This window comes from Mycteria americana, chromosome 1, assembly GCF_035582795.1.
Source record: "Mycteria americana isolate JAX WOST 10 ecotype Jacksonville Zoo and Gardens chromosome 1, USCA_MyAme_1.0, whole genome shotgun sequence".
Taxonomy (NCBI): domain Eukaryota; kingdom Metazoa; phylum Chordata; class Aves; order Ciconiiformes; family Ciconiidae; genus Mycteria; species Mycteria americana.
The window spans coordinates 124138105-124165393 of record NC_134365.1 but is presented as its reverse complement, the minus strand read 5'-3'; the positions used below and the strand labels follow the sequence as shown (position 1 = coordinate 124165393).

At 43.8% G+C, this 27289-nt stretch overlaps 1 protein-coding gene across 1 annotated transcript in view; it reads right to left on the bottom strand.

The window, feature by feature from the left end:
* Nucleotides 1-2185: 2185 nt before the first annotated feature.
* The window catches only part of PDE9A (phosphodiesterase 9A), a 49483-nt gene continuing 24379 nt past the window's right edge, over nucleotides 2186-27289 (bottom strand). The window contains exons 7-18 of the mRNA XM_075491872.1: nucleotides 24006-24090; nucleotides 19839-19920; nucleotides 17419-17493; nucleotides 14193-14279; nucleotides 10953-11057; nucleotides 9720-9802; nucleotides 8691-8847; nucleotides 7390-7503; nucleotides 6612-6716; nucleotides 5016-5144; nucleotides 4731-4826; nucleotides 2186-3056 (exon numbers count right to left, since the gene is read on the bottom strand). Coding sequence (XP_075347987.1) covers nucleotides 3006-3056; nucleotides 4731-4826; nucleotides 5016-5144; nucleotides 6612-6716; nucleotides 7390-7503; nucleotides 8691-8847; nucleotides 9720-9802; nucleotides 10953-11057; nucleotides 14193-14279; nucleotides 17419-17493; nucleotides 19839-19920; nucleotides 24006-24090 — 1169 coding nt within the window. The 3' untranslated portion in view covers nucleotides 2186-3005. The remainder of the gene's footprint in view (nucleotides 3057-4730; nucleotides 4827-5015; nucleotides 5145-6611; nucleotides 6717-7389; nucleotides 7504-8690; nucleotides 8848-9719; nucleotides 9803-10952; nucleotides 11058-14192; nucleotides 14280-17418; nucleotides 17494-19838; nucleotides 19921-24005; nucleotides 24091-27289) is intronic.

Below are 27289 nucleotides of genomic sequence, written 5' to 3'. Positions count from 1 at the left end.
CAGGATTCTCAAATCAGTTAATCTGCATATGAATCACAGCATCAAATATTATGGAAAAAGTATAAGAAACTAGAATTATGAGAGAACGCCTTGTATTCCCCTTGGTTAAACCTATGTTGGGAGGATTGTCTTTTAGAAATCTAATATTACAAAGGCAAATGAGATTACAAAATGCTGTGGTATTCCCATTTATACCAATAGCTGGTTGTGATTACATGTGGTCTTTTTTACAGCTGTCTATGAATAGCAGCCTGGATGTTGCCTGTTCTGTCAATTAGCCGCGCAGCACGTAACAGCATCGTCACAGTCACTAGTGCAGCCCTGAGGACAAGTTGCATTCCCTTCTCCACATGTCTGATGCAGCTCCAATGAAGTCAGCGGGATTTCACCAACATCTTCTGATCATCTCTCTCCACTAAACAGTTTTCAGGTTGCTCTTAAAAACGATGGAGCCAAAACAAGCACCAAGGGTTGAGAAAATCCTTCCAACTGAAGCAAAACTTCCTATCAGGATCTAACTCTTAAACAGTTTTAGTGGGAGGAGGGTGCAGTCAAATTCCTACAGCAGGTTTTCTCATCTAATGTAACTAGCTCAATGCAGGACTTGGCATATCCTAAACAATTGTTTATAGCTCCTGCACAGCTCATCTGCTTTGGGAGCTGATTTGTGACGGAAATCCGCTTGAATGGAGATGGTAAATTTGATTTACTTGTGAAAAAGAAGTGAAGAATTCCACAGCAGAACAATCTGGGTCACAATGTACTGTGGATTATAAGATTTAGTACAGAAAAAAGGCCCAGACCACATAATTCAGATCCAACTTTCAAGCATCAAAAGTCTGAGGTTAATCAAAACTAGGGTTTAGTTCATCCATTCATGAAGATGCCTGTGTAGCTTGGAGCTGACCCTGTGCTTGGATCTTCCCATCTCCCTTGGGGTCCCCCAGGACTGTTCAAATCCAGGGATCAGACCCTTTTCCAGTTTGCAGCAGAAAGCCCAAAACCACACACAGAAAAAGCTGTTTAAAAGTGAAGGCAGCTTGGGCAGAAAGAGGCACCAGCAGAGAGAACTAGCTGTGGGTCTGTCCTGGGTCTCTGGAAATGTGCAGGCAGGAATAGGGTAGAGGGGTGGATGTTTCAAGGTAATATTGATCTCCCTCAGAGACTGGAGAGTAGCTGAAGTAATACAGTTTTGTGCAAAAGAAAGAGACCAAACATGGGAAATGGCACTGGGGGAGAAACAAGAGTTAAGCTCAGAATTAATGTGCAGAAACAACAGGAGAATAAATCTGAATTTCCAGAGCAGGAGGCAGGGTTTGTTGTTCAGTGGTGAGCTTGGTACTAGACACCTGACAGAGAGGCTTGAGCTTCCTAAGGTGTTTCCTGGGTCATGGGGAGAAACATTTGCCCCTACCTGCGCATCTCTTTTTTAAAAACAAGCTAAGACAATGCCTGTAGCTTTGGACTTTGCAGAGGCATAGCACTAGTGTTACCCTTATTGCTAACACACCTAGCAAAGTTGATGGGCCATCCTCGGGAACTGAGCCAAGGATTCCCGGAACAACATGCATGATGCTTCGCTGGCTGCATGCCTACGGCTGCCGGCGGGGGGATGCCAGCAAGCCAGGGTGCACGCAAATCACTGGTCTCAGCAGCCATGCCGTGATAGGAACTGATCCTGTCCACTGAAACCCCCGGGGAGGGTGACCTTTCCCCAGTGGGAGACACCAGGAGCAGGTGAGCAGCGTGGCCGTGGCTCACCTCTCATGGGCACAAGGAAGGGGGATTTCTTCTGGCCTCCCCTTTGGTGAGGCGGTGCACAGGAGTCGATCACAGTATTGCCTGCTGTCCATTCGCACGACTGCAACTCCAGGCAGAGCTTGGCTCCCAACCTTTACAAAGTCATCAAAAGAAGTGAAGCCCTTTCGGTATTGCGCTTATGATGCAAGTATACCACAAAAAATGTATCTAAAGCTTCCCCTCTTAAGGAGAACTGACTCTCCCTTCTCCTTTACAGCCCCTTACCTTGTATTCATTATGAAGGCATTTGTCTTTAGGAACGGAGACAGTTCTCAGGTGAACACATATGCAAAAGAAAACAATTACAACACTCATTTCTGTAGAAGAATATATTATTTAGCAGATCAGTTTAAAAGTTTTAAAAAAAAATCTGTACATCTTTGAAGGTTTTTCTTGTTGTTGCTTTTTCATCCATGAGGATAAAAATATGCTTGCACAGTGGTTTCAGCTTTGTGCTCCCTTCTTTGCTTGTGCTGAAGCATCCCATGATGTCTAGCTGTATCAGGCCACAAAGAGAACCTGCAAACTCACTAAGGTTTCTTCTGATTTCTTCTAGTGTAGAAAACAAAAAAAATTGCATCCACTATGCTGGGCTTCTGAATGTACTGTGAACACTATAAAATTCAGAGAATAATACAGAGAAATGTGTCATTAGGGCCTACTAGGCAAACAAAAATATATGCCAGGACCCCTGTCAGAATATAAGCATCTGTTAAGCTATGCTGTAATTAGCATACTGCTGTACACATATATATAGTACCTTGACTAAACCAACTTTTTCTTTTGTTTTTGGATGCCAGTGGATCATTTTCCAGAAAAGGTTCCTTAGCTAAACTCCGCTTTGTCTCTACAGACTGTGGTCAGCGCGGTCACCAAAAAGGCAAATCTGCTGATGATTTGAGCCGTGCTGCACCCTGTGCAATGTCCGCAGGGGAAGCCCTGCCGGGGGGGCTGCGGTGGGCACGCCAGAGTGAGGGGAGGCCTTGGTGCCCGACGGCAGCAACACCTGTGCGAGCAGGCTGCAGGCTGTAGACAAGGCGCCTGGGCAGGCAGACAGGCAGGCAGGGCATCCCTGCCTGCCACCTCTCCGCGTACATCGTCCCATTTGGATTTTGACGTAGCCACCATGTCTGTTTGGCAAATACAGTATTTCTCAAAACCAGAATAACCTTAGGGCTTATGTTTTGCTCAAAGTCTTTTTCGTCTCACTTTTCGGTACTGCCGGTGGTCAAATTTTCACTTTTCTTTTTCTGCAACTGAAATGAAGAGCAAAGCAGGATTAATACCCCTGACTCACACAGTGCCGCTTTCCACCGCTGCTGCGAGTCGAATGCTCATCTCTCCACAAGGCATGTGTGACATTTCTTGGGAAATAATAAGCAAGCATGGTATATCACAGGCACTGTTTAATCCAAACAGCTCTGGATGTATGTTCTGAGTAAACAGCAGTCAGTGTTTCTCATCAGCTGCCATGCTAAGCTCTAGGATTATTAACTAACTCCTCTTGTTTCAAGATATTTCCAAATTCAGGCAGCTCCTATTTTCCTAAGACCTCTTGTGCCAATACACCATAATTAAATCTCCATCAGTTTGCATAAAATTTCTGTTTTCACAGCTTCTCTAAGCCAGAAGTAAAGTCTCAGCTCATCTTGAAAGATGAATAGGACTCAAAGTCTGGCAGTCATATCTGAGTTCTTCTTCCCTCCTTTGAGAAATGCTCCACTCTAAACTGAAGAATGCCTAAAAGACTTTCTTCTCCTTTATAACTTAGTGCCATCAAAGCATGCGCTCTTTGATTAACCAGCCTTCGTATTTGTGCTGCTGAAGGGCTTTTCCTCCAAAGCACTTGGGAGGAGGTGGGAGCTGCACCAGACAGCTGCTGTTCCCCTCATCCAGCCAAGGATGATCAAGTGAATGAACCTTCATTTCCCACATGGCAAACAATATCAGCCCAACTAGTGCTCCAGGGTACTTCCCAATTTATTTTAATGACAGAGTGACTGATAGTATCCTGTCTACTTGATACATTTGTTCATGTCAGAAAACCCCTGCACTGCGATGCCGTTTGGGCTGATTTTATCATCTGCCTTGGCAGGGAAAAGAAGCACTTGAAGAACCGTGCAAGGAAGGCGTGCAGGCTCAGTGTCACAGGCTGCAGGGTGCTGCGGGAGCTGGGCCAGCACACCGGCTGCTGCGCTGCGGGTGTGGGGCACCTGCTCCCAGGGCCTGGCCTCCACATCTGCCCTGTCAGGCTCCTGAGGCACCGCAGACGTGGCTGGAGAGAGCAAATGTGGTTACATGAATATCCTACCTCCCCTAAGCCTTACATGTCAAAATGAGAGACACTCTGTAAATGGAGGTCCCTGCTCAGCCTGGGCCATCAAATAGCTGCATTGGTTGTGTGTTTAATCCTACTGGGTGCTGTGTGTATGAGAATAATTCCTCATAAAATTTCAGGTGCATCCTTGATGACAGACATGTCAGTAGAAGTTTCTTCCCAGAAAACAAACTTGCGCATTGGTGGTGCAGTGTCTTGAACTATCCAACCCCAGAACATTTTGCTGCATTTTAGCCCAGGCTTACTCCTTCTCAGGGGAATGTAGCTCCTTCCTGGGAGAGGGGTTTGCTAACACACTCCCCTCAGGTGGTTATCTCTGGGTTTTTTTCTCCCTGTCCCTCTCTTGCAAGCAGCTCCCTTCCCACGGCCACGCTTGTGTCGCGCCTAGTGGACTCGGCAAGGGCACGTTCTTGCACACACTTACTGCTTGTGCTACACCCTTTCTCCAGCCAGGTGTAATGAATGTGTTTCTCATGATAATAATTATGCCATAAGTATTCCTACTGTTTTGGAATTAAACTGCTATGAAATTATAATGTTTGACTTACTCAATCATAACGTTTACTTTATCAATGAGATGTTTAGAGCTTACCTCTTTCATAGCATCATCTATCTGTTTTAATTCCTCATAGTGGTCTCTGGATTCCCAAAGGGGCTGGAGCATCACCTCCTCCACTTCTGGAAATAGCTAGGTGAAAACAAGAGAGAGAATATCAACATTTCCTTTTGTATTTGTTAACCTGTACATGCTAGAAATGGGCTGAAAGGTGGAACGTGAACTGTACACCCCCGTTTCCCTGGATAACTAAGCACCTGTCGGAGCAAATGCTGAAGCTCCGCATGCCCCCACTTCTGCTTCTGGCTTTGGGTGACTTACCTTTGTTACTGTTTCGAACATGGGGATGAGAACGAACTTCAGGAAGCCGATTTGTGCTGTCGGCTTGGTCACTTTATCACGGTCCATGAATGGTGCCACTGGAAGCCCCTCAGATTTTTCTCGGTCGCTCTGGAACAAATCCAGAGTTAATAAATATTAATCTCAGCTAGAAGCCTGTGAGGAGAGTGATGTATCAAGTGATCACTAGCTAAAGAGCAGTAGCCTTCAAATACAGATCTCAGTGGTGTCTGAAGATAGCACAAAATAGCAATATGCTTCCCTCAGGCCAATGTATCCTGCTTTGTTGAGAGCAAGCATCTGAATAAAGAGAACTCTGTTCAGTTACATCTGCACAGTACTGGCATGAAAGCGTTCACCTCCAGGCTTACAGGACAATGAGGCCACCTGGTTCCCTTCGCAAACCCATGGGACTTGTGAGGTAAAATGTTTCTGAGCATTCAGAAAGGTAGTAATGGCTTTTGCCGCTCTGGAAGAGAAGGAATAGGTCTTTGATTTCCTCATCATTCTCCAGAGAGTGATTATTTTTGGGTATTCAACCAGAAATTACATATCCTTCTTCACTAATGATTAAAACTAGTTCTGGCTAGCTGGGTCAATGGAGAACAGTTCCATTGACTGCAATGAGTTTACCAAGCTACCTACTTGACCACATAACTCACTGTTTCTACGTGGGTTCATGTGCAAGGAAGTCACAGACTGTGCGTGCAAAAAAGATATCCTGTAGCAGACTTTCTCTCTCAATTATTGGGTCTTTAGGCGCATAGTGCTTTTGCTGGGTGGCCAAAACGGTGAGGCATACAGATACTGTAATTTTGAGTAACAAGCTGCAGCTGCAGTGAGCAAGGAGTGTTTCTGACACGTCATCTGAGTTGTCTGTCTCTTGTGAGAAGCCCTCCTCAGCATGCACCCTATCAAGGTATAGACAAAACACACAAGAAAGCTCTGGCATCTCCTCCTCAGAGCACTGCAGCTGTGTGTCTCTGGAGATCCCACTGCTGCAGCACGTACACACTGCTCGGGAGCCCGTGTGCCGGAGGCACCTGAGGGCTTCTCTTCCAGGGATCCTTTTTTAAGCAATCAGAAACTCTGTCCAGCTGAGAATCCAGTGAGGAGCAATGGTCTGGGGAGCTTAAAGTCTGACTTTGCACACCTCAGCAAGTTGTCTGCTTTCTCTTTAGGCAAATGTTCACACAGAGTGGAGATTATCTAAACTAGTTCCTCTGTGATATTTGATATCATTTACTTGACAACTTTCTCTTGCCACTGCTCTTGCCCTGTTGGCTAAAAATAATTTCTATGTCAAACGAACTAGCAAGGCAGCCACTTTACAGAGAACAAGCTTCAGTCTGCTAGCATTAGGATTTCTAGGTTGCTATTGTCTTTCATCTGCAAATTACAGTCAATTGCATTCACTTGCTTTCTGAACAGCTTTTCTTGCTGACATCCTTCTCCCGCTTTCTGTAAAAGAAGCCTTTCCCTCCTAGAGCTAGATTGGGCTGTCAGATAGCAGAGCACCTGAGGTGGGATTCAGGAAGAGCAGCAATTTGTGCAGCTGCAGCTCTCCCTCATTCTTACCTGCATAAAATATTCCTCTAGTAAGCAATCTACCCAGGGCTCCGCTACTTCCATTGGGCGGACTTCATTGGAGATATCACAGCATTTTATCAGTACCATCTTCAGCTGAAAGAGGATAATACTTTAATACTGTAGTCTTATTGCCAGCCCTTTTTCCCCTATCCAAAACCTGTATCTTTACAATGCAATGGGAGGCAATGTTTTCAAACAGAAAGGGCAGTTTTAGGATTAAATCAGAGGTCTTAAATGATCTGGCTTCTTTTCCACTCTCTCAGTTACCCTGTGTAAATTACTCATCCCCTCCCTGCCTCGGTTTCCCTGTCTGTAGCACCGGGATGTGCCACAGTGGGACGTGTGCTTATCTGCTGCATGAAGAGATTCAGCTGCAAATGACCATGAAGTTGTTTGTGGAGCACTCAGCGGCAGCTGGGGACAGGCTTCCCCGGACGTCAGACAACTGGATTAGGAAGTAGAGGAGACTAGAGTTTGTACTCTTGTGGATACTTTTTGCCCCACAGTAACGGACAATAAGAATTTCTACCCTGACAGATTAAATATATATTTTTTTTCTTGATGGGACTCCAGGATTTCTAAAGCTGGAATAATCTATTTTATACAGAGCACTTCCAAATTTTAATTCTTTTTAGTGGGGCAGAGGATGTAGGAAGGATTTGGTTTTTATAATGTATATTGAATCTTTGTTTTTAAACAAACAAATGTTAATCTACAAGCTTTCAAACCATGCACAGAAAAATAATAATCTACAAAACCCCCTTACACAGGTCATGTGTTCTTCATTTGAGTAATCAAAATTTTCCATTTTTTCCTTGAAAGAGTCCAGTATTTCTGCATGTCTTGCCATGTCTGTAGCCAGGATTAACGTAATTATCCCCTAGCAAAGAAAACATGTTCACATATTAACTTGACATTCTTTACAAAGCCTACTATTGCAGAGCAAACTAGCGTCTTTCTTACACACAAAAAGCCTCAGATGCATTACATTGTTAACACTGAAAGGGGAAGTTTCTGACTTGAAGCTGCTAAGCAAACTGGAAGAGAGTTATAAAGAGTTCATGGTATATGAAGATCATGGTTGGATTGATCTGTAACACCAGTGTGATATTCCAGAGGCATTGAGGTTTTTCCTTTCTGATTGACTAATTGTGGAAAAACAAACTGTACAACAGGATGTTAAAAGCCACACTCTGTTTGCCAAGATCCGCTTTTGGCTCCTTGGAAAGCACTATGGGTTTTACTGCTGACTCTTGGTGGCCCTAGGAAGAGACAAAGATCGGTACATGTGGATGTCCTCTGTGCTCATCTTCCTTGGATTAAGGGCTTTGAAATATCCAGATGCAGCCAATGTGTTAGGAGCTCTGTATCCTGCTGCTAGGCAGAGTTTATGATGGGAAAACATGGTTAATTTGAAGTTGCGGGTTTTCGTACAGATCTGTCCATTTTGGGTCCATGCCTGCTTCCCATGCACTGGCAGAATCAGTAATGTCAACCAGACCAGTATCTGAGCCCTTACATTGGTCTGCTTTTTCACTTGGTGTGTAGGGAAGGTGTAATGTGGAAACTAAGACTGAATTTTGGCCCTTAGTGCTCTAGTGGGAATTGTAGCATTGTTCACTGTCTCAAGAGATAACTGTGATGACTCCCAGTCCACCAGAGCCTCTTCCAACAGTACAAGTGCTCTGCTGTTGTAAATCTTTTCCCATTTTGAAGCCCCTTTCAAAATTAATACAATGTTCTCTTAAAGCATAAACTTCTGCCATGAGAGCTTAATCCTTTCCCAATCAGAGCTAATTGGCTCCTTCAATAATATAAATATATACCCCCAAAATGTCATAGGCTTTAATAGTCAGGATGTACTCATTATTTCTCAGCAAGACATTCCAGGGAGTGCTGCTGTGGAAATTTTCCAAGAATCCCTCTTGGATCCTTCCAGGGTCAGGGGATTTTTCAGTCCTGCCCTCTAGGGAGAATGATTCACTCGCACTGTACAGCAGGGAAGTCTGTGTGTGCTTACATCTTCAGGAACAGTTTGTACGACACAGATGGGAGCAGCATTCATACCTGTCTTATCTGTTTGAATTGGTCCTGGTTGACGTTGGAGAAAATGTTGTATTCTGGCTGGGAAATGATCTGGAAAGCCACAGCACAGTGGTGGTTCTCCAGTGGGGAGATGTCATTGTAGCGTACTGCAAGCTCAGTTCGTGCATTTATCTGATAGCTGATGTGAAGAAAAACAATGAGAACTCCTGCAGATGCACACCAGCTGCTCTAAACCATGCTGCTTACTTTTATTTACATTCTTTTCAATACTTACTCAATTTGCAGTTTGTTTTTTGATTGTTAATACTAAATCAGATTTTTAGAGAAGATAGATATTACTTTAATATCATCTCAGGCACTATTCCCCTGTGGTGTTTTTTTTTTTAAATTCTACCAAGTTTCTGTAGCTTAAAATGACATAGAACAAACGTGGAAGGAACTGTCTGGGCTTCATTCAACCCCCACTAATGTAAACAGAGAGATTCTCACTGATCCCAGTCAGCACTGGGTTCTGCCCTTATTTAATGAATGGCTACAAATAAATTAGATTCTCTTGCTCTCTTTTTCACACACACATACATGCACACAAAAGTGTCCATGGGTCAACAGTTCTAATTTCCTCACATGATAATAAATAGATTAATATGCACTTCATGATTTATAGTTATGGAATAATATGTAAGTTAAATCACCCTTTGCATTTTAGTGTAATTATTCCATTTCAGTCAATGGAGCTATAATCATTTATGCCATCTCTCTCAGCTGTAAAACATTTTACCTTGTTTTCTCAGGAGTGGGGGAAAGTGTTGGAATAGAAATCTGAAAAAGCATTTTCTTTACAGAACCAAGGACAGCTGGCAACCCCAACCCAGACCTGAGTTTTCTGCATGAAGCTCTGCCTTGGTCCACGTGTGAGTGAACAGCAGGGCCTGGGGAGAAGGTTGTGGCCAGCTCAAGTTGTGAGAAGGAAAACCTGATCTACCAAAAATGCCAGCTGGTATTACCTTCCCAATAAGTTTTAAGGGAAGAGAAAGCAAGAGACAGACTTACGTATTGTTATAGCCCGGATGGTCCAAGTCATGGCATACTGCTGCAGTCATGAGAATCAAGATGTCAATTTGGGAAAATTTCTCCTGTAAAATACAAAACATTAATGTCATATTACAATTTCTACTTCTCCTATGCCCATAAATGAAAAGAAGTGAAAAAACCACCCACATTTACTTTTTAGAGAAATGCAAATCTGAGCAAAATGAAGTATTTTTCCATAGATCAATTTACTTCAGTCAAGAAGGAGAATTCTGCCTTCCCTTCCAGTAAAAATGACTCAGATTTGCCTTTGTTGCATTAAATAACAGCAGCTCAGAGGAAGCAATTTGCTTGAAACTTGCTATTACTGCAGAGATCATATAAAAGCACTGAGATATTAGTGCAGTCTCTTACAAGTCATTTGAGCATCCTGATTAGTTAAGGGAGGGCTGCAGTTGCCATTGCATTCTGCATTAACTAAAGTTATGAAAAGAGTGAGAAAAATTAAGTGTTGTGTTCCCACAGCTTCTGAATAGGATGAACTTCCATTAAAGCAAGTTTTTCTTCATACTCTATTGGCAAGAAAATAGACTTAGGTCAGAAACTGAGATGTTTAACTATGGAGAAGAAAGGGGTTTTTTAACTGAATAAAATCTGGTTTGTACAGAAATGAAATTAATATATAAACACAGGTTATCCAGTCAATGAAAATAAATGATGCCTATCGTTTTGGACAAAGTACAGTCGAACGTGAATCTTGCCTACAGTACATGCAAGGCATTATTTGCAGTAGCTCGCCCAGGTGCAAGCACACATTTGGAGAAAAGCTCTTGTGGGAACATTTTGTGTCACAGATGAAGACCATATCCACAGACATATTCACATATTCACATATTCAGTAGGCTTTTGGATCTGATTCATAGATGTTTCATGCTATCAGAGTGTCAAAAGATCTTCAGTGTACAAATTGGGGATATCCAGGAGGTGAAAGTAGCTTCCCAGCAGCCTCAGAAAGCTGTGTAGGTGCTTGGGGTCTAGGATGGGACGGCTGAGGGGGCAGCCAGAGGTGGAAATGCAACACCTCTCCTCCTCTCCCCAGGTACTGAACAAGTGCAGCTGCTGCAAAACTCATCACTTGCTAGCAAGCTGGTGGCCTGTTTTGCAAGAAAAGTGGCACAGGTGTTGCAGTGCTCAGTGGATGAACATGTGCCCCATGATGGAAATGGAGTGATACTATTGAGGTGGGGGGCATACCTGGAGGCTGCAGAGTGAGATCATGCTGTACATCATCTGGGTCACGCAGAAGCAGTGCCGGAAATTATGAAAGGGGTTGTTTCTGTAATTGTCATGAATACACAGCTGCAGGAGAGGGAATGAAGCAGTCAGAGAGAGGAAAGCTCTTTCTTTATAATATGCTTCCCAGCCTCCGTGGAAGCACTGTATATCCCTGCAGGAGTCCTGTGGAGCCCAGTATTATGTTTTGCTAGGACAGAGTGACAGCACAAGGCCCTCTGACACTCTCTGTCTTCCTGGGGGAGGGTGAGAGATTACCGCCTTTCAAGAATTTGTCAGCAGGTAAAGCTCATAGCAACTTCTCTCTCATACTAGCTAGCAATGGGTAAACATCCCAGCACAGCTGCAAGTGCACCTCAGTCTTGAGATAGGACTCTGTGGTCTCACCCTGAATTTGCATTTTAAAACCGTGCGGTGCTTAAATGGTGACTTTGGGCTGTGTAAAGAACTCAAAGTACAGCCCCCGTTTCCCCTCTCTCGCTGAATGCAAATAGCAGCTTTGAAATCTTCCAGGCTGAAATGTAGTTGTTATTTCATTTGCAAATGCTCAGAGGTGGCACTTTAGGATGTGTTGCTTGGCAAAGTGAAGATGTGAATGCACACGCACTAGCATACCTGTGTGGATTTCCTACGCTAGGCAGCATGGAAGAGATTTAGCCATACAGGCACATGGGACTGATTTTTGTGTGTTTTAACTTTCTACAGATGCTGGCTACGTGCCCTCAATACAAATGCAAGCTAAAGCGTGCCTTTCCATGTGTTCTCGCTACTGTCAGCCGGGCTAGCTGAGTGAAGCTGGCACAGCTGGGTTAACACATGCCACAGTCATTCTTCCAATGCACTGGGTAGCCTTTGGTATCCTGTCCTGCACAAAACAGCCAAGCATCAGCAGCACTGCTGGACCCCTTCTGCTGAATCCTCCGTAGCCTGGACGCTAGAGAGCCCTTATGCACAGGCTTCAATTACTGAGCCTGAATTAATGACAGGGATGGAATTCGTGTCCCCTTCTCCAGCTAAATAGTGAATTTACTTAAAGGGTCCTCAAGGTCCCATCAGGATCAAACCCTTCAACCTAGGACCTGACTTCTAGGAAGGCTCAGAGCTCTGGATGAGGTCAAGAGAACTGTGGGTTTTCAATGCTTATTCACTATTTGGGGGCTTCATTGCAAAAGCTGTTCAGATTATTCTGCAGCAAGGACTTTAGAAATACGTTACATTATTTTAAGATGAATAACTAATGGTAAAATATGGTTGACAGCCAGGCTCACAGGTGGTGGGCAGTATCTCACAGCCTCCACACGGACACTGTGGTCATACTCAGGCACTGTACAACACTGCAGAGATGTAATGTATACATCCAGCAGTGGAGCCCAGGGCATCCCAGGGGACTCCTGACTCAGCACTGAAGACCTAGAGTGACTGGGTGGTATTAGTCATCCTTTCCTCCCCTTTCTGGAACGTTTCTGTAGCCAGTGGATGTGGGAGCAAGAAAGCAAGCATATGCATGAAGTGGCTTTTTCTCACCCACTTAAGTTCAAACTGGTGCCCATACTGTGCCTGGAGATGTATCATAGTTTGAAGCAGAGCCCTGCGGGCTTTTTAAAATCATCTTTCTTTTTGTGAAGCTAGTGTTTAAGAAAGGAAATCTCACCCTGTCCTACCTCTGTAGGAAATACATAATGAACTACCCTCGTTGTTCAGAATGAGGCTGTCTTAAATGCTAGTGGTAACAAATTACTTGGCGATACAAGCTAACAGGAAGCTGCCTGCAGTAATGCATGTGGGTGGCATGTTGATGTGTGTTGACATATCACCTTGTTTCCCATGTTTTCAGGCTGTGAGACAGGAAGAGGAAATTTTCTGTTTTATCTACTCTGTGCTAGCCTTGATTGTGTTGGGTTTCATCCCACCCCTTCTGTTCAGCTGCTTTCTAAGGTCAACAGTGCCGAGCTTTTCATCTGCCATCTTTGGGGAGAGATTTCCTAGGTCTCGATCATTTTTTAATATCTCCTTTAATGTAGTCATACCATTTTTCTAAAAAGACTTAACCAGCCCTAGGCGTAAATTCCAGGTAAGCCTTATGCCTTCTAGGGAGGCATGGTAACATCGGTCCATTTTATCCCTTACTCCAGTCTCTGATCAGCCTAATGCCTTGTTAGCTTCAGCCAGCAGCCGCACACCAAGCAGTGACAGTCACTGCCCCGCGTACGCTGGTGCCCAGGTGCTTTTTGCTCATGCTGTACTTTGTGATATGATGAATCCAGTGTTTTGCTTTGTGTTTTCTAACTACCTTCTGAATTTGTGGAGTTTGTTCAGGCCTTTCTGGGAGTCTACATCAATCATGTAAACCAGTTCCTTCTATTCTGTCCATACTCTTCAGGTAATTAGAAGAGATTAGTGAGATATAATTCTTCACTACAGGAATCATATGAAACATCTGTATAATGAACTTCACATCATGATGTTTTTAATTATTGTTTCAATCAATTTTTCAGGTAGAGATGTAAGTTTTACTAACCATAATTCTTCACGGTATCCCTAGATCTTTTTTAAACAATGAGTAAAATATTTACTGTTCTACGGTCCTCTAGGAACATGATGGGTTTTTCTGAGAAAGCCAACATATTCTTCAGCTTTTTAGCAAATTCTTTCTTATGCTCTCCTTGGACCTGATAACTTACTGATTTTTAAATACTCCAGTGTTTCTTCTTTAGACATCTTAGTTTTGGTATGATCTCATCTTTATCATGTCTTGCATGTCTGCAACATTCTCAACATTAAAGACCAAGGCAAAGAAAGCAATTTAACTTCTCAGCAATTCCTTTTCCTTTCTGCCTTGCTCTTTTACTCCCTGTGATTTAGGACATCTAATGATTATTGCACAGACTGGCTTTTTTTTGCCATATCTGAAGACACTCATCTTGTCTCCATTTACAGTAGGTACCAAGAGCATTCACCAGAAATGAACTGCTTTCCATACCAGAAAGCTCAGCAAACAAATGTAAAACAGTTAAAAAAATGTCATCTGTTACCACAAGAATGCAAACATTTGCTGAAGTACTTAAAATTTAAGAATTTGTATAGATCGACTGCTTTCAGTGGGATTACTGATGTGAGTCAAGTTAATTCCATGACTAAATGTTTTGTTTATTGATTTTTGAATTTGAAAAATTGCAAATATCAGGAATTTGAAATACGTACCAACCACCTCTTTAACGTGATAGGATTGATGTTGAAGTCTTTTACCAACCCAAGATCATGGTACATATGTTCCAAACAACTCAGCATCTGCAGCCAGGAACAGATAGGTTATTGGCTTGGTAAATATCACTTTACTTTATGCTACATTGCAGAGTGAATTTTCTCCTTGCAAGCATCAAATAATTGCAGAGCCCTCTTGTTAAGATGAAAGAAAGATGTTCAAAGATTGCATGATTAAAGACAGTGCAAAAGGGGAGACAGAGAGGTTCTGAAAGCTTTTTGAAGTAGGCAGATTGCTGTCAACTTCATAGGTTTTGTGCAGGGCTTTGAATCACACCAGCTCTCTTTAGTAATTGTGATTCATCCATATCATAGCAATTCCTTCTCACAGAAAAGTATTGCCATTTTTCTAATTCAACTGGGATATGTTCTAACACTCAGTGAAATCAGTGGGAGTTTTTCCACTGACTTGAAAGGCCCTAGCTGTACAGAAATGGATCAGGGCCTAGCTGTATGGAACATGACAGCAGAAATTGGGACCCCTAAAGAAACATTTAGTCTAGATATGTGTCAATATCTTCTTTCTTTATGACTTCTTATGAGTTCCTAGCTCCACTATCTTAACTCGTATTTCTTGTTTAACAAAAGACGTCCCATCATAACCCTACAAAATTGCAGCAGGTTTGTGACCATCCACTCCCGTAAACTGTAACTATGAATCCCAATAGCTGAAATGCAAAGGCCGGCTGCTCTTTTGAGACAACATCTGCTCTGAGGTAGGAAGGGGGATGCAGATAGTTTAGCACTACCACTCCTGGTTAATCGTCTGGGTTTGAAAATACTGCAAAAGAAAGGTATTGATAATCTGATGTGTCTGGGCACTTAACAGCTGCCACCAGTCAGAAATGAAGAGATTTCCGGGAGTTCAGGAGTTTATGTATCTGCATTCCCATTTCTGAAGGCAAAATCTGCAGGGGATGAAATGTAGCCATTATATTAGCAGATGCAGTTTTGAGACTGTAGACTGATCCAGGGGTTTTAACATGATGAGTGTAATGTCACAAATATGGCCTTGGAGACATTTTTAGTTAGGTTTCTGTTATTTAGGCTCTTAAAAACTCTCCAGAAAAATTATTTCATCTAATGAAACTTTATATTTATCCAGGGAATATACATAGTTCATGCAGTAACAAGGGGGCTGGTTTTGAGTCATCCGAACAGGAAGAAAGAGACTTTCCTGCAAGACTTGAGGGACAATGTCACGAGCTGAATTGTGCTGAGATCACATGGACAGCATTCTGCTGTAGACCACCTTGTCTTGTTCCTAGTCCCTGAGGTAGAATATATGTTTTGCAATAGTTTCAGAAAAGACTTTCTGAGACAATAAACTTGATCCAAAAGGGCTTAATTACCATCAGAAATGCCTGTCTCTCTCCAGCTGTTGCCAGGAGAGCTTTGGGCGAGTGGCAGGGTGACTCTGAGTCCCAAAGCTCCTGCCTCTGAACACATGAGAATCTCAGTTTTCATTTTTAGCTTTCTTGGTCAACAGCAAAAGCTGGAATATTGGACTCTTCTAAGGCTTGAAAGTGAGTGGGCATTTGACAAAGAGAACTCAAGCTTGCTGCATAGCTGTTTACTGAGATGCTGCAGAGCACTTTATTAATTTGCTGACAGAAGACCAAGGTTTATAACCTGCCTGCCCCACACTGAGCACGTGAGCAAATGCTCATTGCTAAACAAGCATTGACAGAATTGAAATATTCTCTGTAAACATAAACCAGAGCTAAAAGTGTGAGATAAACCCATATGGTGCTTGGCGCACTAGAGTTTGTGTGGTATCTTATCTCTGAGCAGCACTCCTCCTTGCAGGGCATGTCTAATCTCCGCACCCTCTTGTTAGCCTCGTTCATGCCACCATATAGTGTTTCCTAGTACTCTGAATGAGTTACTGTGCTGAAATACTATGCCTCAGTACACAAGAATCTGTGGATAATGGTTTTTGTCTCTCCCTATTCTTTCTTAATAGTCAGAACAACAATGAGCCAACAGTGTTATGGTCCACCTGGCAGGTCCTAATCCTCTCTTGCTGTAAAGAAAGACCTGAGAGGCATTCAAAAGCTGGGGGCAAGCCATTTTGTCTGAGCAGTTGTATGGCCATGGTACAGAGAAAAGGGGCTGGAGAGGGAGCAGTAAGTGTGGAGCACCAGCCTCAGCTTGGCACAGACCACACAAGGGAAGCTCTGCCAGCCTCCGTGAATGCGAGATGGACCTAAAGCCACCAGAGAGTCCTTCTGTTATTCTACCAGCCAGATGAAATATCCTCAAGGGAATATGCTGTTCCTGTGGGTGCGGTATGGGGTATTTTTCCTTGTCATGTTGATCTACAGGTGCTGAGCCAGAATGACTCTTGTACGCACAACATCTGACCGAGAAGGTAATTAAGGTGATTGATTGCTGCTGGGGGTGCTGCTAGAACTATCCAATCTTTCCCTTGGGAAAAACCCAACACTAAAACCCTAGTTTAGTCCTGCCCTCCCTTACATTTTTCCTAGAGATTTGCTCGTATTTGCTTAATCCAGTTTTACATTATATTACAAGCCGGCCGTTAGAGAAACATCCTTCTCCTTCATGTTTCTGCAGAGGTTTACACATGGGCCTTCCAGAACCTTCTGCAATAGAAGTGGCGAACAAAGAATAATACTAATAACAATAAGAAAAATAAGAAAATGAAGCAATAAGAAAATACTAACAGGCCACGCATGCAGTTTTGCAACCTCTTCAGAATACACTGCAGAAAAACCCTTGCCTAAAAGGCTGTGAATCAATGTATGCACCTCTGCCTGGCTTCACACAGCAGCACACAGCTTCATTGATTTGAGCAGAGTTATTGATGATGTGCTTAAGCATACACTTTGCTAGGGGTCGATTTGTTCAGATAAAATGGCACGAGAGAACTCATGTGGGAGTAATGATAGTGCACTGGTTGTTGAGGGATGTTACTAGGAAGAGATTAAAGAAAAAATAAAGAAGGATCAGGTTATGACAATCAGCATAATCTATCTGGCATTTGTAGGGAAAAAGTACCATATTCTGGTGTGATATAGACAAAAAAAATAGAGATTAAGGGGCAGAAAAGGGGAAAAACCCTGCAGACCATCTCAAAGGGCTCTTCTGGCCTTGTTGGCTCTCAGAAAGAGTGCTAACCCAGCTAACATGGCATCCTTACCTCGTTGGGGTCCCACAGCCAGACGTCAAAGGTTGGTTTCCGAAGCGCTTCTATAGTCTCCTGGGACAGCATGTACTGCAGACAAAAAGGCAGTCAGTGTAAGTGAGAGTCCCCTGCCCCCGCGTGGGACCTGCTGTTGGCATGTCCCTGGGACTCCTGGCGTCCCATTCATGTGGGGTTTAGCCGCATTTCCCAAGGACAGAGCAACTGATCTCTCCCTCTGCCTGCCCAACTCTTCTTTCCCTCCCCACCGGCTGCTCATGGTCGCCCCAGGATGCCCATGCCTGGTGGGCAGCGAGGCTCCTGGCAGCTCGCTGCCTGCCACAGCACCAGCTGGCAGGCTGCTGGTCAGTGGAGGTGCTTAAGGAGCAGGGAGGTGGAGGGTTTGGGAGAAAAGGGAGGAGAGTGGAGGTGTTATGGATGGGGTTGCAGGTAGATCCAGCAAGGGAATGTAAGGGATGCAGGGCACAGATCCATCCCCGGCTGGACCGGTTCTGCTGCCTGCAGAGCATCAGCAACATTCAGTGCAGCCAGTCATGGCTGGATGGTGTGGAGTGTCTATGCTTATAGTGTTAAATTAGCTGGTGGGTATGATACTTTCAGATGATTTATGCTCTCATTTTGAGTCTTTTTTTAAGAATGCCCACATTTTCAAATTGGTTGTCAGCCTGCAAGATTCAAGTGATTTTTTATTGTTACGCTTAGAGGCTTAAAACAAAATCAAGCTCATCAGCCAGTTATGATTTGTATACAAAATGAAAAAAAAGGAATGTGGAGTGTTAAAACACCAGGGGAGATCTGGACTCTACTGAATCATATTTTCGAGACTCTATTGATGAGAGTCTTTCTGGGACACAAAAACCTTGTAGCTTTAATTGGCCCTTTTACCATGGCTGTCTCTAATTAGTTTGGGCTTATTGTACTGAGCAGGTGAATGAAATTTTCTGAGCCACCAAACTGTTGATACTTAATCCAAAGAAGAATAACACTGAAGATTAATTTTCCTTCTTGAGAAGGCAATGATTTTTGCATTGCCTGTATAATGTACATTTAATATGATGTTCTGCAAGAAATCTGTGAATTAGCAATACAGATTTGTTATTTGATAACAGTGTTGTAATGACATCTTCTTTCAGTGTACTCATCACTTCCTAGCCTCACTGATGTTGGACAAATCCAGCACGTGACAACTGATAACAAATTTTGCAAATCCGACAAACAGAACCCAAACCTGAAACCAAAACTCCTATGAGCTTTGGTCTAGGGACAACGCAGACTACCAGTTTACTCTGCAGTCAGTCAGTACAGCTCTTCGTTGCACTTGTTGTTAATTCAAGATCCTAATATCATAGCAGTAGATCAAAGGTTGATCTGACATATATACGTATCAAGGGAAAAAATAATTTTTAGAACTGATACATTTTGCGAAAACATGTTAGTGTCAGGAGCACAAGCCTCTTGGGCAAAAGTTAATTAAAAGAAATGTAAGTCTCATGATGTCTGCTTCAGAGACCTAGAGGTTGCTTTTGCTAGGCAGAGCAGAAACAGCAGAACTTATGATTTGTTGCTCTGTAAGGCCCTGAAGACAAATATGCCAGAATGTATGTCCGTATCATACACCTGCATCACATTGGACCACGTGAACTTGAGAGCGGCTCAGCCAGCTTTGATGTGTGCAGGCAAATGCCCACTGTTAAATTTTGATTTGCACGTGTGTGAGCTGGTGTTTTGTCAAGGTGTGAGCTGGGCACTGAGCAGACGTAACCTGGTAGCTTTGAATAATTCCTGTGGGCAAAGACTGTCGGTGCTAGGACCAAAGATCCTGTGTTTCATGGTTTCAGCCTCATTCATCACTGTGGATTTGTACTTGTACTTGCCCAGTAGACATTTTTCTTCAAGCATTACTGTTTTCTCTAGCAAATACACTAACTCATTTTCACAGGGACAATGAATCATTCTGGAGAGAATCCAATGTCGCATTTTCTCTTTGTTTCCCTAGGTGAAACATCTCCATAAATTACTTTTTAAATTAAAAAATAATCCACTAGGAGAAAACAAGCAGCAGCACTATTTTCAATTAGAGTACAACGTTATAGGCTATTTTTGATTGTTTTCTATGAGCATGGAGAATAAACAAATATAATTAGACATAACAGCGTTAAATGTTGATGAATGCAAAATGTTCATTAACATTTCAAACACTAATGAGCTTTCATGTATTAAAGACTACTGAGGATGCAACTTTAAGTCACCACAGGCAATGACAGCATTTTCCATCAGCTTCCGGGGATTTTGGGTCAGGCCCTGGGTTTAGAATAACTAGGAGGTTGATGGCTAGGGAATCATGCATTGTAAACCAGCACTTGTCAGGATGACAAGCGCGTGGTAGGATTCTGGGAAGAGCAAGCATTGTGTGGTACCTTTGGGTAGGACGGTACATCCCGCCGGGGAGTCGGCCTCTTGTTTTCATCCAAAAAGCTGTACTTGCAGGGACAGTTAGTCCTGAAATGAAATATTCGGCTCTTAACATTGTGGGAACAGAACCACAGTGCCTCAAAAAATGCCAGAAGTACTCTGGTCTCTCGGTAGGCATCACTCAGAGAATTAGTCCACTCCCCAGCTTCTCCCTTTCTAATGTGGTGTTGCTCAAATGTTTTAAAAGTGTGAAATCCTCTTTAGGATTTTCTCCCCTTGTGCAACACCCCTGTTGCCCATTCTCCATCTATTTGAATTCAAGTGAAGTGTGTCTGTCTTCAGACAAGTATCCACGGATACCAATCACTTCTATTTAAACCAAGTAACTTTCCTTTTAGCGAGCAGCTTGCTGTCCGTGGCAAGCATAGTTGTCCGAGGACAGCAGAGCCCTGCCTGGGACCACGCTGAGCATGGACACTGGCACGCCTGTGCTTATTTACTAGTGTAGGCACCCACTGAGCCCATGGCTTATTGCAGCCCGGCTCCAGGGCTCGGTAAAAGCTTGGGTAAGACCATCCATTTTGATGGCATGACCATCTTGCCTGCTGCCCTTCAGGCAGGACATGAGCAGTGAGGCACAGGCTCAGCAGACACAGTCTGCTTGGCTCCACGGTCCTGGAGGAAGGGAGTCGCTGCCAGCAATTACAAGTAATTAACACTTGACTAGTTATTAACACCAGCACCCACTGTCAGTTATCTACTCTTCCTTCGTCTGGATGTGGAAGAGCCAAGCTGATGTTATCCCAACTAAGCAGAAGACCATGACGGCAGGAGGTGCACACCAGCCTCACGGCCTTTGCAGAACATCTAGGTTGCTGCATTGCAGTGGGAGAGCAGTTTCTTGCCTTACAGCCACAGGGGGCACAATAAAACTAAGAGCTCTGTGGTATCACCCACAGCAATTGTGACACTTTAATTCAACACGTTTCCCAGGTAGTTGGTCACATGGATTTTAATAACTCTCATGTGGTGTTGATCTGCTTGCATTTTGCATTTATCCTTGTAGTCCTAACGTTTGGATTATCCTTTCTCATTTTTAAAGCCTCCTGCCAAATGAAGCTAAAAGAAACCCCCCCAAATAAGCCAACCAAAGTATTCCATTAACTTCATTTGTCCCTTTTTAAATTATTTTGCATATTCTGTATTGTGTCTCTTTTTAGTGCTTCTCTTCTCTGTTGAGTATTGGTCCGGGTCTCTTTTCTTTTCTCCTCTTAACATTGATATCTGCTATCATTTCTGATGGTGTTGTCTGAATCCTGCGAAAGTTATGTCATCTTACAGTTCATGGTGGTCAGCTGGCTTCAGCCAGCTGCCTTTTCCTGCCCTGTTTAAGGAGATTCTCAGTTAATCTCTCTTAATCGTTTCTAAAGCTGTTTCCTCAAAACACCACTGTGAGGGGTAGGATAGTAGGATAAAAATAGTGAGAAGGGGGCATTCCTTGCCCTAATTGGAACTGGCTGCCAGGGTTAGCTGAGGGTCAGCCAACTATCTGTAATTCCCAGCTGTAGTAAGACATTGAAGCCTTCATCCTACCACACTGGGGAACACACCAGAGCCAGGATGCATCAGACCTTTACAAATGCAAAACTGCAAATGATCATGATTTTAAATGACACTATAATGTTATTAGCATCTTCCAGCGGTGAGCGCAAAAAGCAGACTAGCAAAAAAAGCAATTTGAGGGGATGCAAGTGCGGCTGCTTTGCTCTTCTGAAGAGGAGAGATGCACAATTCACTGTGCGTGATTACTTTTATAAACTTAGCTGTTCGTCCTTACTCTGTTGTTTGGTAATGTAACAGCAAATGTAAGAATATGTAAACATACAAGAATACAGCTGTGTACACTGTGATATTATTGAAGGAAAAATACACACTCATACATACTTATATACATTAATTAAATTTAGATGTGATCTTTAATTGCAACGGTAATGCATTATCTAGCAAATGACATTGCACAAGGGATGACAAGTCTAAATAGCAGCAAAACCATTTCCATTTTTCCTGGGGTGCCTCTGTCCCCCCCCACAGCATGCATGTAGCTCACGCCAATGGGAGAGAGCTTGCTCAGCCGCTCGGGGGTGAAGCACCCCTAGGCTGGGGTCACCGCAGGCTAGTGGCATGGGTCCTGTGGAGCCATGCACCCTCAGGAACAGGGAGCCACAGTTCATTCTTCAGCAGCTCCTGGTGGGGTCCTTCTTAATGGCCAGCCACCAAGGAGCATCCTCTCCTCACTCTTATAGCAAAAAGAGGTGACTTGTAGCCACCCCCGGTTATACACTGAACCTGGCCGCATCTAGCTGCTGCTTTGAGACCCAAGCCCTTAGGGTACAGATAATCATGGGCCAAATTTTGTGCAAGGAGGAGGAGCTTTGGTGCAGCCGGGAGGAGGAAGAACCAGCTCGAGGCAACCAAGAAGAGCCGTGGTAGGTAGCTTCCACATCGATACAGCACAAAGTGAAGCCGAGCAGAGTGAGTTAGGCGCCTGCTTCAGCTAAAGCAGCTATGCAATGCAAGCTCAGAGCAAGCTAGCTAGGGTGTCTGTGCCCAGCACTACCTGCTGCTGAGCACTGCACCTGTTTTTACCACAGCGTTCCAGCATCATGCTCCATGCTGGTCTCTGGCTTTTGCCGGCTGTCATATCCCACTAGAAGCCCTCAGCAAAGACAACACCTCAGCTGGAGCCGGCTGCACTGGGCAGATGCAGCACTCCCCATTCCTGTTTTTCTTGTTAACAGATTGCTCTTTATACTACAAAATATAGATTGTAAGGTGACAAGGTCTGGGACAGGAATGAGTCATGGCTGCTGCTGGGACGGTCTCATACTTCCTGATGCATGTGGTGGCAACTGGGTGAACGTGAAGTTGCCGTAATTTCTTTTTTTGGTTTTAATTCCCTATCCGCCTGTGCGTCACTATGCTCGTAAATGCAGCTCTCCCAGCTCCCACAACGGTAGAGGAAAAGTAAAGACGCATGCATGGGCACACACGTTATTCACTTCACACCTGGCACAAATCAGCATACGTGTTTTTGTGTTTGCTGCCAATCTGAGCTCTGATTTTTCTAATCGGAATTCCTCACACACCTGAACAAGAAATGATGCAAGCCCCAGGGCAAACTGTAGTCCATCCTACTGGTATATATCTGGAGCAGATCTGAGGTTAATAATGTTACTCTGCATTTATGCTAGGATGACAGCTGAATTTGGCCTTGGACTTAATAAGAATGTATTAACACTGTGCCTCCTGACATATGCGGATATCAAAATATATAAAAGCGAGTGAGTATAAAGCCTAATTCTTTTAGCAAATCTCCCATTGCCTTCCATAGGAAATAGCATTCATTAAAGGTCAGAGAATTTGACCCCAAATTAAGAAAAAGAGAGAGGCTGTCAAGATAGCATAGTTACATTTGCTGAGAAAAATCCCCTTCACCCACACTTTGAGCAACGCGGTATATCCCTCTTCAGCAACCTTCCCAGGAGTATTCATAATCTCACAGCGATGACTTGTCTGTCCTAATGGGGTATTTCAGTGACACGGGGCAGACTTTCCAGCTGAGACTGCGTACTGTACAAAATGCAATTTTTTCTGCTGTTGTTTTAATTACAGCGAAAGCAAGCTTCACAATCAGAGTGAGCCCTTGAATTAGAAGTAAATTCCCAATTTCTTGTTGAAATTGAAATGGATGTTTTATAATAGCATGAGATCATAATTAGAAGAGCTGCTACATATTTATTTGATATTTTCCCAGAATATATTGGAGCTGATTCGAGCGTTAGCTGGTTCCCAACCAAACACCACACTTTGCAGAAGTTCTTTTCCCTTTCCCTCTCTCCTAGTAAATCTGGATGAAGAATTCCCATTCTGTATGGTGAAAAATAACTCTCTGTTGCAAGACCTTTTTCTCTATTCCCACGGCCCGAGCTATTTTAACAGATGAATGGCTATAGATCTTCAAATGTTAAATTAAAGCCACTGTCCTTAATGGTTATTGGTTCCCTTGCTCCTTTACTTCTAAGCCCAGAAGGTAACTCAATTCTGTGGAAACGTTGCATTAGGCTTTGAAACCAGATGCTTATTTCTTTGGTCAGGTCCAAAGCAGAACTTACCTGCTGCTTCTTGCTGCCATTTCCTCCCTCATCTTTTTAATGTCGCTCTTGCATTTCTCAATCTCCACTACTTTCAGTCCTTCCACTGTCAACAAAGGAAAACAACAGGGGTGTTACCATGGCGAAAGTCGAAGGATCTCGTTTCCCAATTGTGCAAAATTTCAAAGGGCTTTAACAGTGGGGTTATCCAGTGAGCCAGCAAGCGCTTACAGTCTGCCCCGGTTCTCACATATGCAGGTGCTGCCAAAGCGATATATCTTGAAAACCCATAGGAATTCTCTGCTGCCAATTTTAGATAATAGCTACAGTATTTTAATTCACAGAACAGCTATAATGTCTCAGCTTTTCCACAATTGTTAGCAGCAGTCAGCTGTTCTGGTGCCTTCACTTCTCTGCTGTAGAACACGAATCAAAGGAAATCCTGAGCGAAAAAAACCCTCCCGTGATGGGATGATAAGTGCAGCTAGGCAAACATGTCCCGGTAGGATTAGAATTCCCATTAGGATAAAAAGTTTTAATTTGAAAGTTCACACAGAGCATAAAGGAGCTCTGAGAGGCATTGCTAGATACAGAGAAACCAAAGTGAGAATGCAGGAGAGAGAGAGAAATGTTGAAAAGTTTTGCTCTAATGATTGATTTCTTTTTTTTTTAGGTATTGAAGATCTGTCACTTTTTACCAATCAATTTTGTAATCAAAGGCTATTTCTGCATGTGGCACAAAAAATCCTATATTCCCCTTCTGTATGTAATTATGACAGCCATAGGGCAAAAAGTTTGATTGCCTGTTTATGCAGCAATGCACTTCACTCCACATAGCCGTGAGAACCTAACGCACTGCACGTATGAGAATATTCTCCCTTTTCTTTCCCTCTCGTTGAAGTATCGGCGTGCTCAAGGACATAATGCAGCACCATCTATTAAGTACATGTCATTCATATGCAATCATTTCACAGCTCGTTTGTTTACTGAACTCATTGTTTGCATGGACAAGCTGTGGTTCAGGGAACTCAAGGGAATGTGCAATCGTACAATCAGTATTCAGTCCATTTCTTAGAAAATAATAGTCAAAATCACACTTATCTGGAGCGTAGAATCTAAGTGATAAAAACCTGCCTTGGAAGGGCACACACAACTCTGTAGATAAGCAGAGACCTCAGTTTTGTTTTCTTTATGCTAGTAAAAACAAAGATTGCTGTTGTAACTGGGAAAGCGGAAAAACAGAGACGTGTACGAACCAAGTCCAAAATGCCACATACTAGGAGAGGAAAGGGAAAGGGGTTTGATTTATGCTTGATTACAGGGATACCCTCCACTTAAAAATGCCATTTCCAGATGAATGTTTTTTTGTCTAGCATTTTTACAAGCAATTTCTTTGGGTGATCACAATGTGATGATACAGGCAAGATGCTGTCCTGCTTATTCAATACCTTCATTCTGGATATCTGGCTGCACTTTTTTGGGTACTTGGTTCAACTGCTGATGATCAGCTGCAGCTGACCTGCAGGCCCTGCGCTGCTATGTGCCACCTCGGTGCATTCATCTGAGAGAAGTTCATGGGTAGCCCATTTGCCAAGTTGTCTAAAAGGTGGCCAGTGCCTATTTGAAGCAGTAGAGGCAAAGCAGAGTTATCAGACTGACAGGGTAGTGGGGTAGGCAACTGCAGAGAGAAGAGGAGTTATGGTGCAAAATGGCAGCCCTGAGCATTTTTTCGTATTGCATCTCTTTAGTTTTCTTCCAAAACCTCTCCAGGGTAGCAGAGAATTTACATAATTATTTTCTTAAGGTAGATGTGAGATGCTTACAAACTGTAAAGGGTTTTTGCCAGCTTCCTTAGTCATGTGTGGGCTGCTGTGCAAACACTGGAGCAGAGTAAGTCAAGCCACAGGACAAAGCTTTCTCAGCACTTGCCCTGCGTGGATGCATTTTCCAAGGGGAAGTCACAAGCTTTAGATGGGATTTAAAAATCAGTTAAAAGATTTGGCTCCTTGAAAACACGTCTCTGTGATGTGGTCTCTAGACAGTAATGAGAAGGACGCTGAGAACATTTTTTGTGAGGTGCAGATGTGGTGCTGTCATGAGCACTTATCCCCCCCACACACACCCCCTCTGGGGAAGAAATCCTGGAGATCACATGTGAAAGTGGTGGAAAAGGGATCTCCGAAGGAGGTAGGAGAAAAGGCAAAACAAAAGCACAATTCTTTTCACATTTGGCTCACAAATGATAAATGGCCTTGTCATGTGCACTGATTAAGGGCCCATTATATTATTCTGCAGCACAAAATACCTTCTGAAAAGACCCTGTGCTGTCTAAAGAAATCCTTGGGCTGAATCCAGCACTGAAACACAGCTCTTAAAGCAACCTCTGGGAGCCCAGCTCAAGTAGGGAGATCGGACACTCCCTTCCCCTCACAGTTTTGCTTTTTAAACATGAAAGCCTGGGATTATTTCAAAATTATGTGGATTTGGCTCTGTTGCAAATTCTGGAAGTCCAATTTCGAGCAGATGGGTGCACTTGTAGACAGGCAACCCAGGGAGCTCCTTCCCACAGGCTGAGGCTGCTGGAGATGGGATCGCAAGCGCTCAGGCAGAATGGCAGCAGATTGCTACATCTGCTGCTATTTCCATCAGCGGCGAGACCCACTTACAGAAAGAACCTTCATCTGGGGACCCGTGAATTCAGTTCACCTGCACGGCACGGTGAATCTGGGTACGCTGCCTTCCCTAAACCAGCAATAAAGCGCCGGAGAGTGCAAACGCACAACTCTTCGCCACCGGCAGCAGCATGCAAATCCTTGTATCTCCCTCCACCGCCGCGGGCTGCCAGTGCTGAAAGGCAGCGTGTGTGCAGGGTGCAGCCGGGGGTCCCAGGGGTCATCGGGGAGAGCCAGTGGCCAAAAGCGGCCCGTGGCTGGCTGGGGTAGTTTCTCTCCTGGGCTGTCAAGGGGATAGGAAGACCCACAGGAACGCTTGCCTCGTTTGCTCTAGTCCATGGCACTTAGCCCTGAGGACTAGAGCTGGTCGGAAGTTTCACAGAAAATGCAGAGCGAGTGAGCTAATTTTTCTTTTTCTTTCTTTCTTTCCTTTCTTTTTTTTTCTTTTGGACAAAAGAATAAATCAGAGGAGCCTGGGGTAAACTGCAGCCAAGCAGACTGGGAGGGATCGCTACCCGGGCTCCTTGCAGAGGCCTGTGCTGGGGGTAGGCACGCCGCAGGGGCACCCCTCTGTGGGCGTCACCAGAGGCCTCCCACCGCACCGGGAGCCTGCTGCTGGGGTGGCCTCTGGGA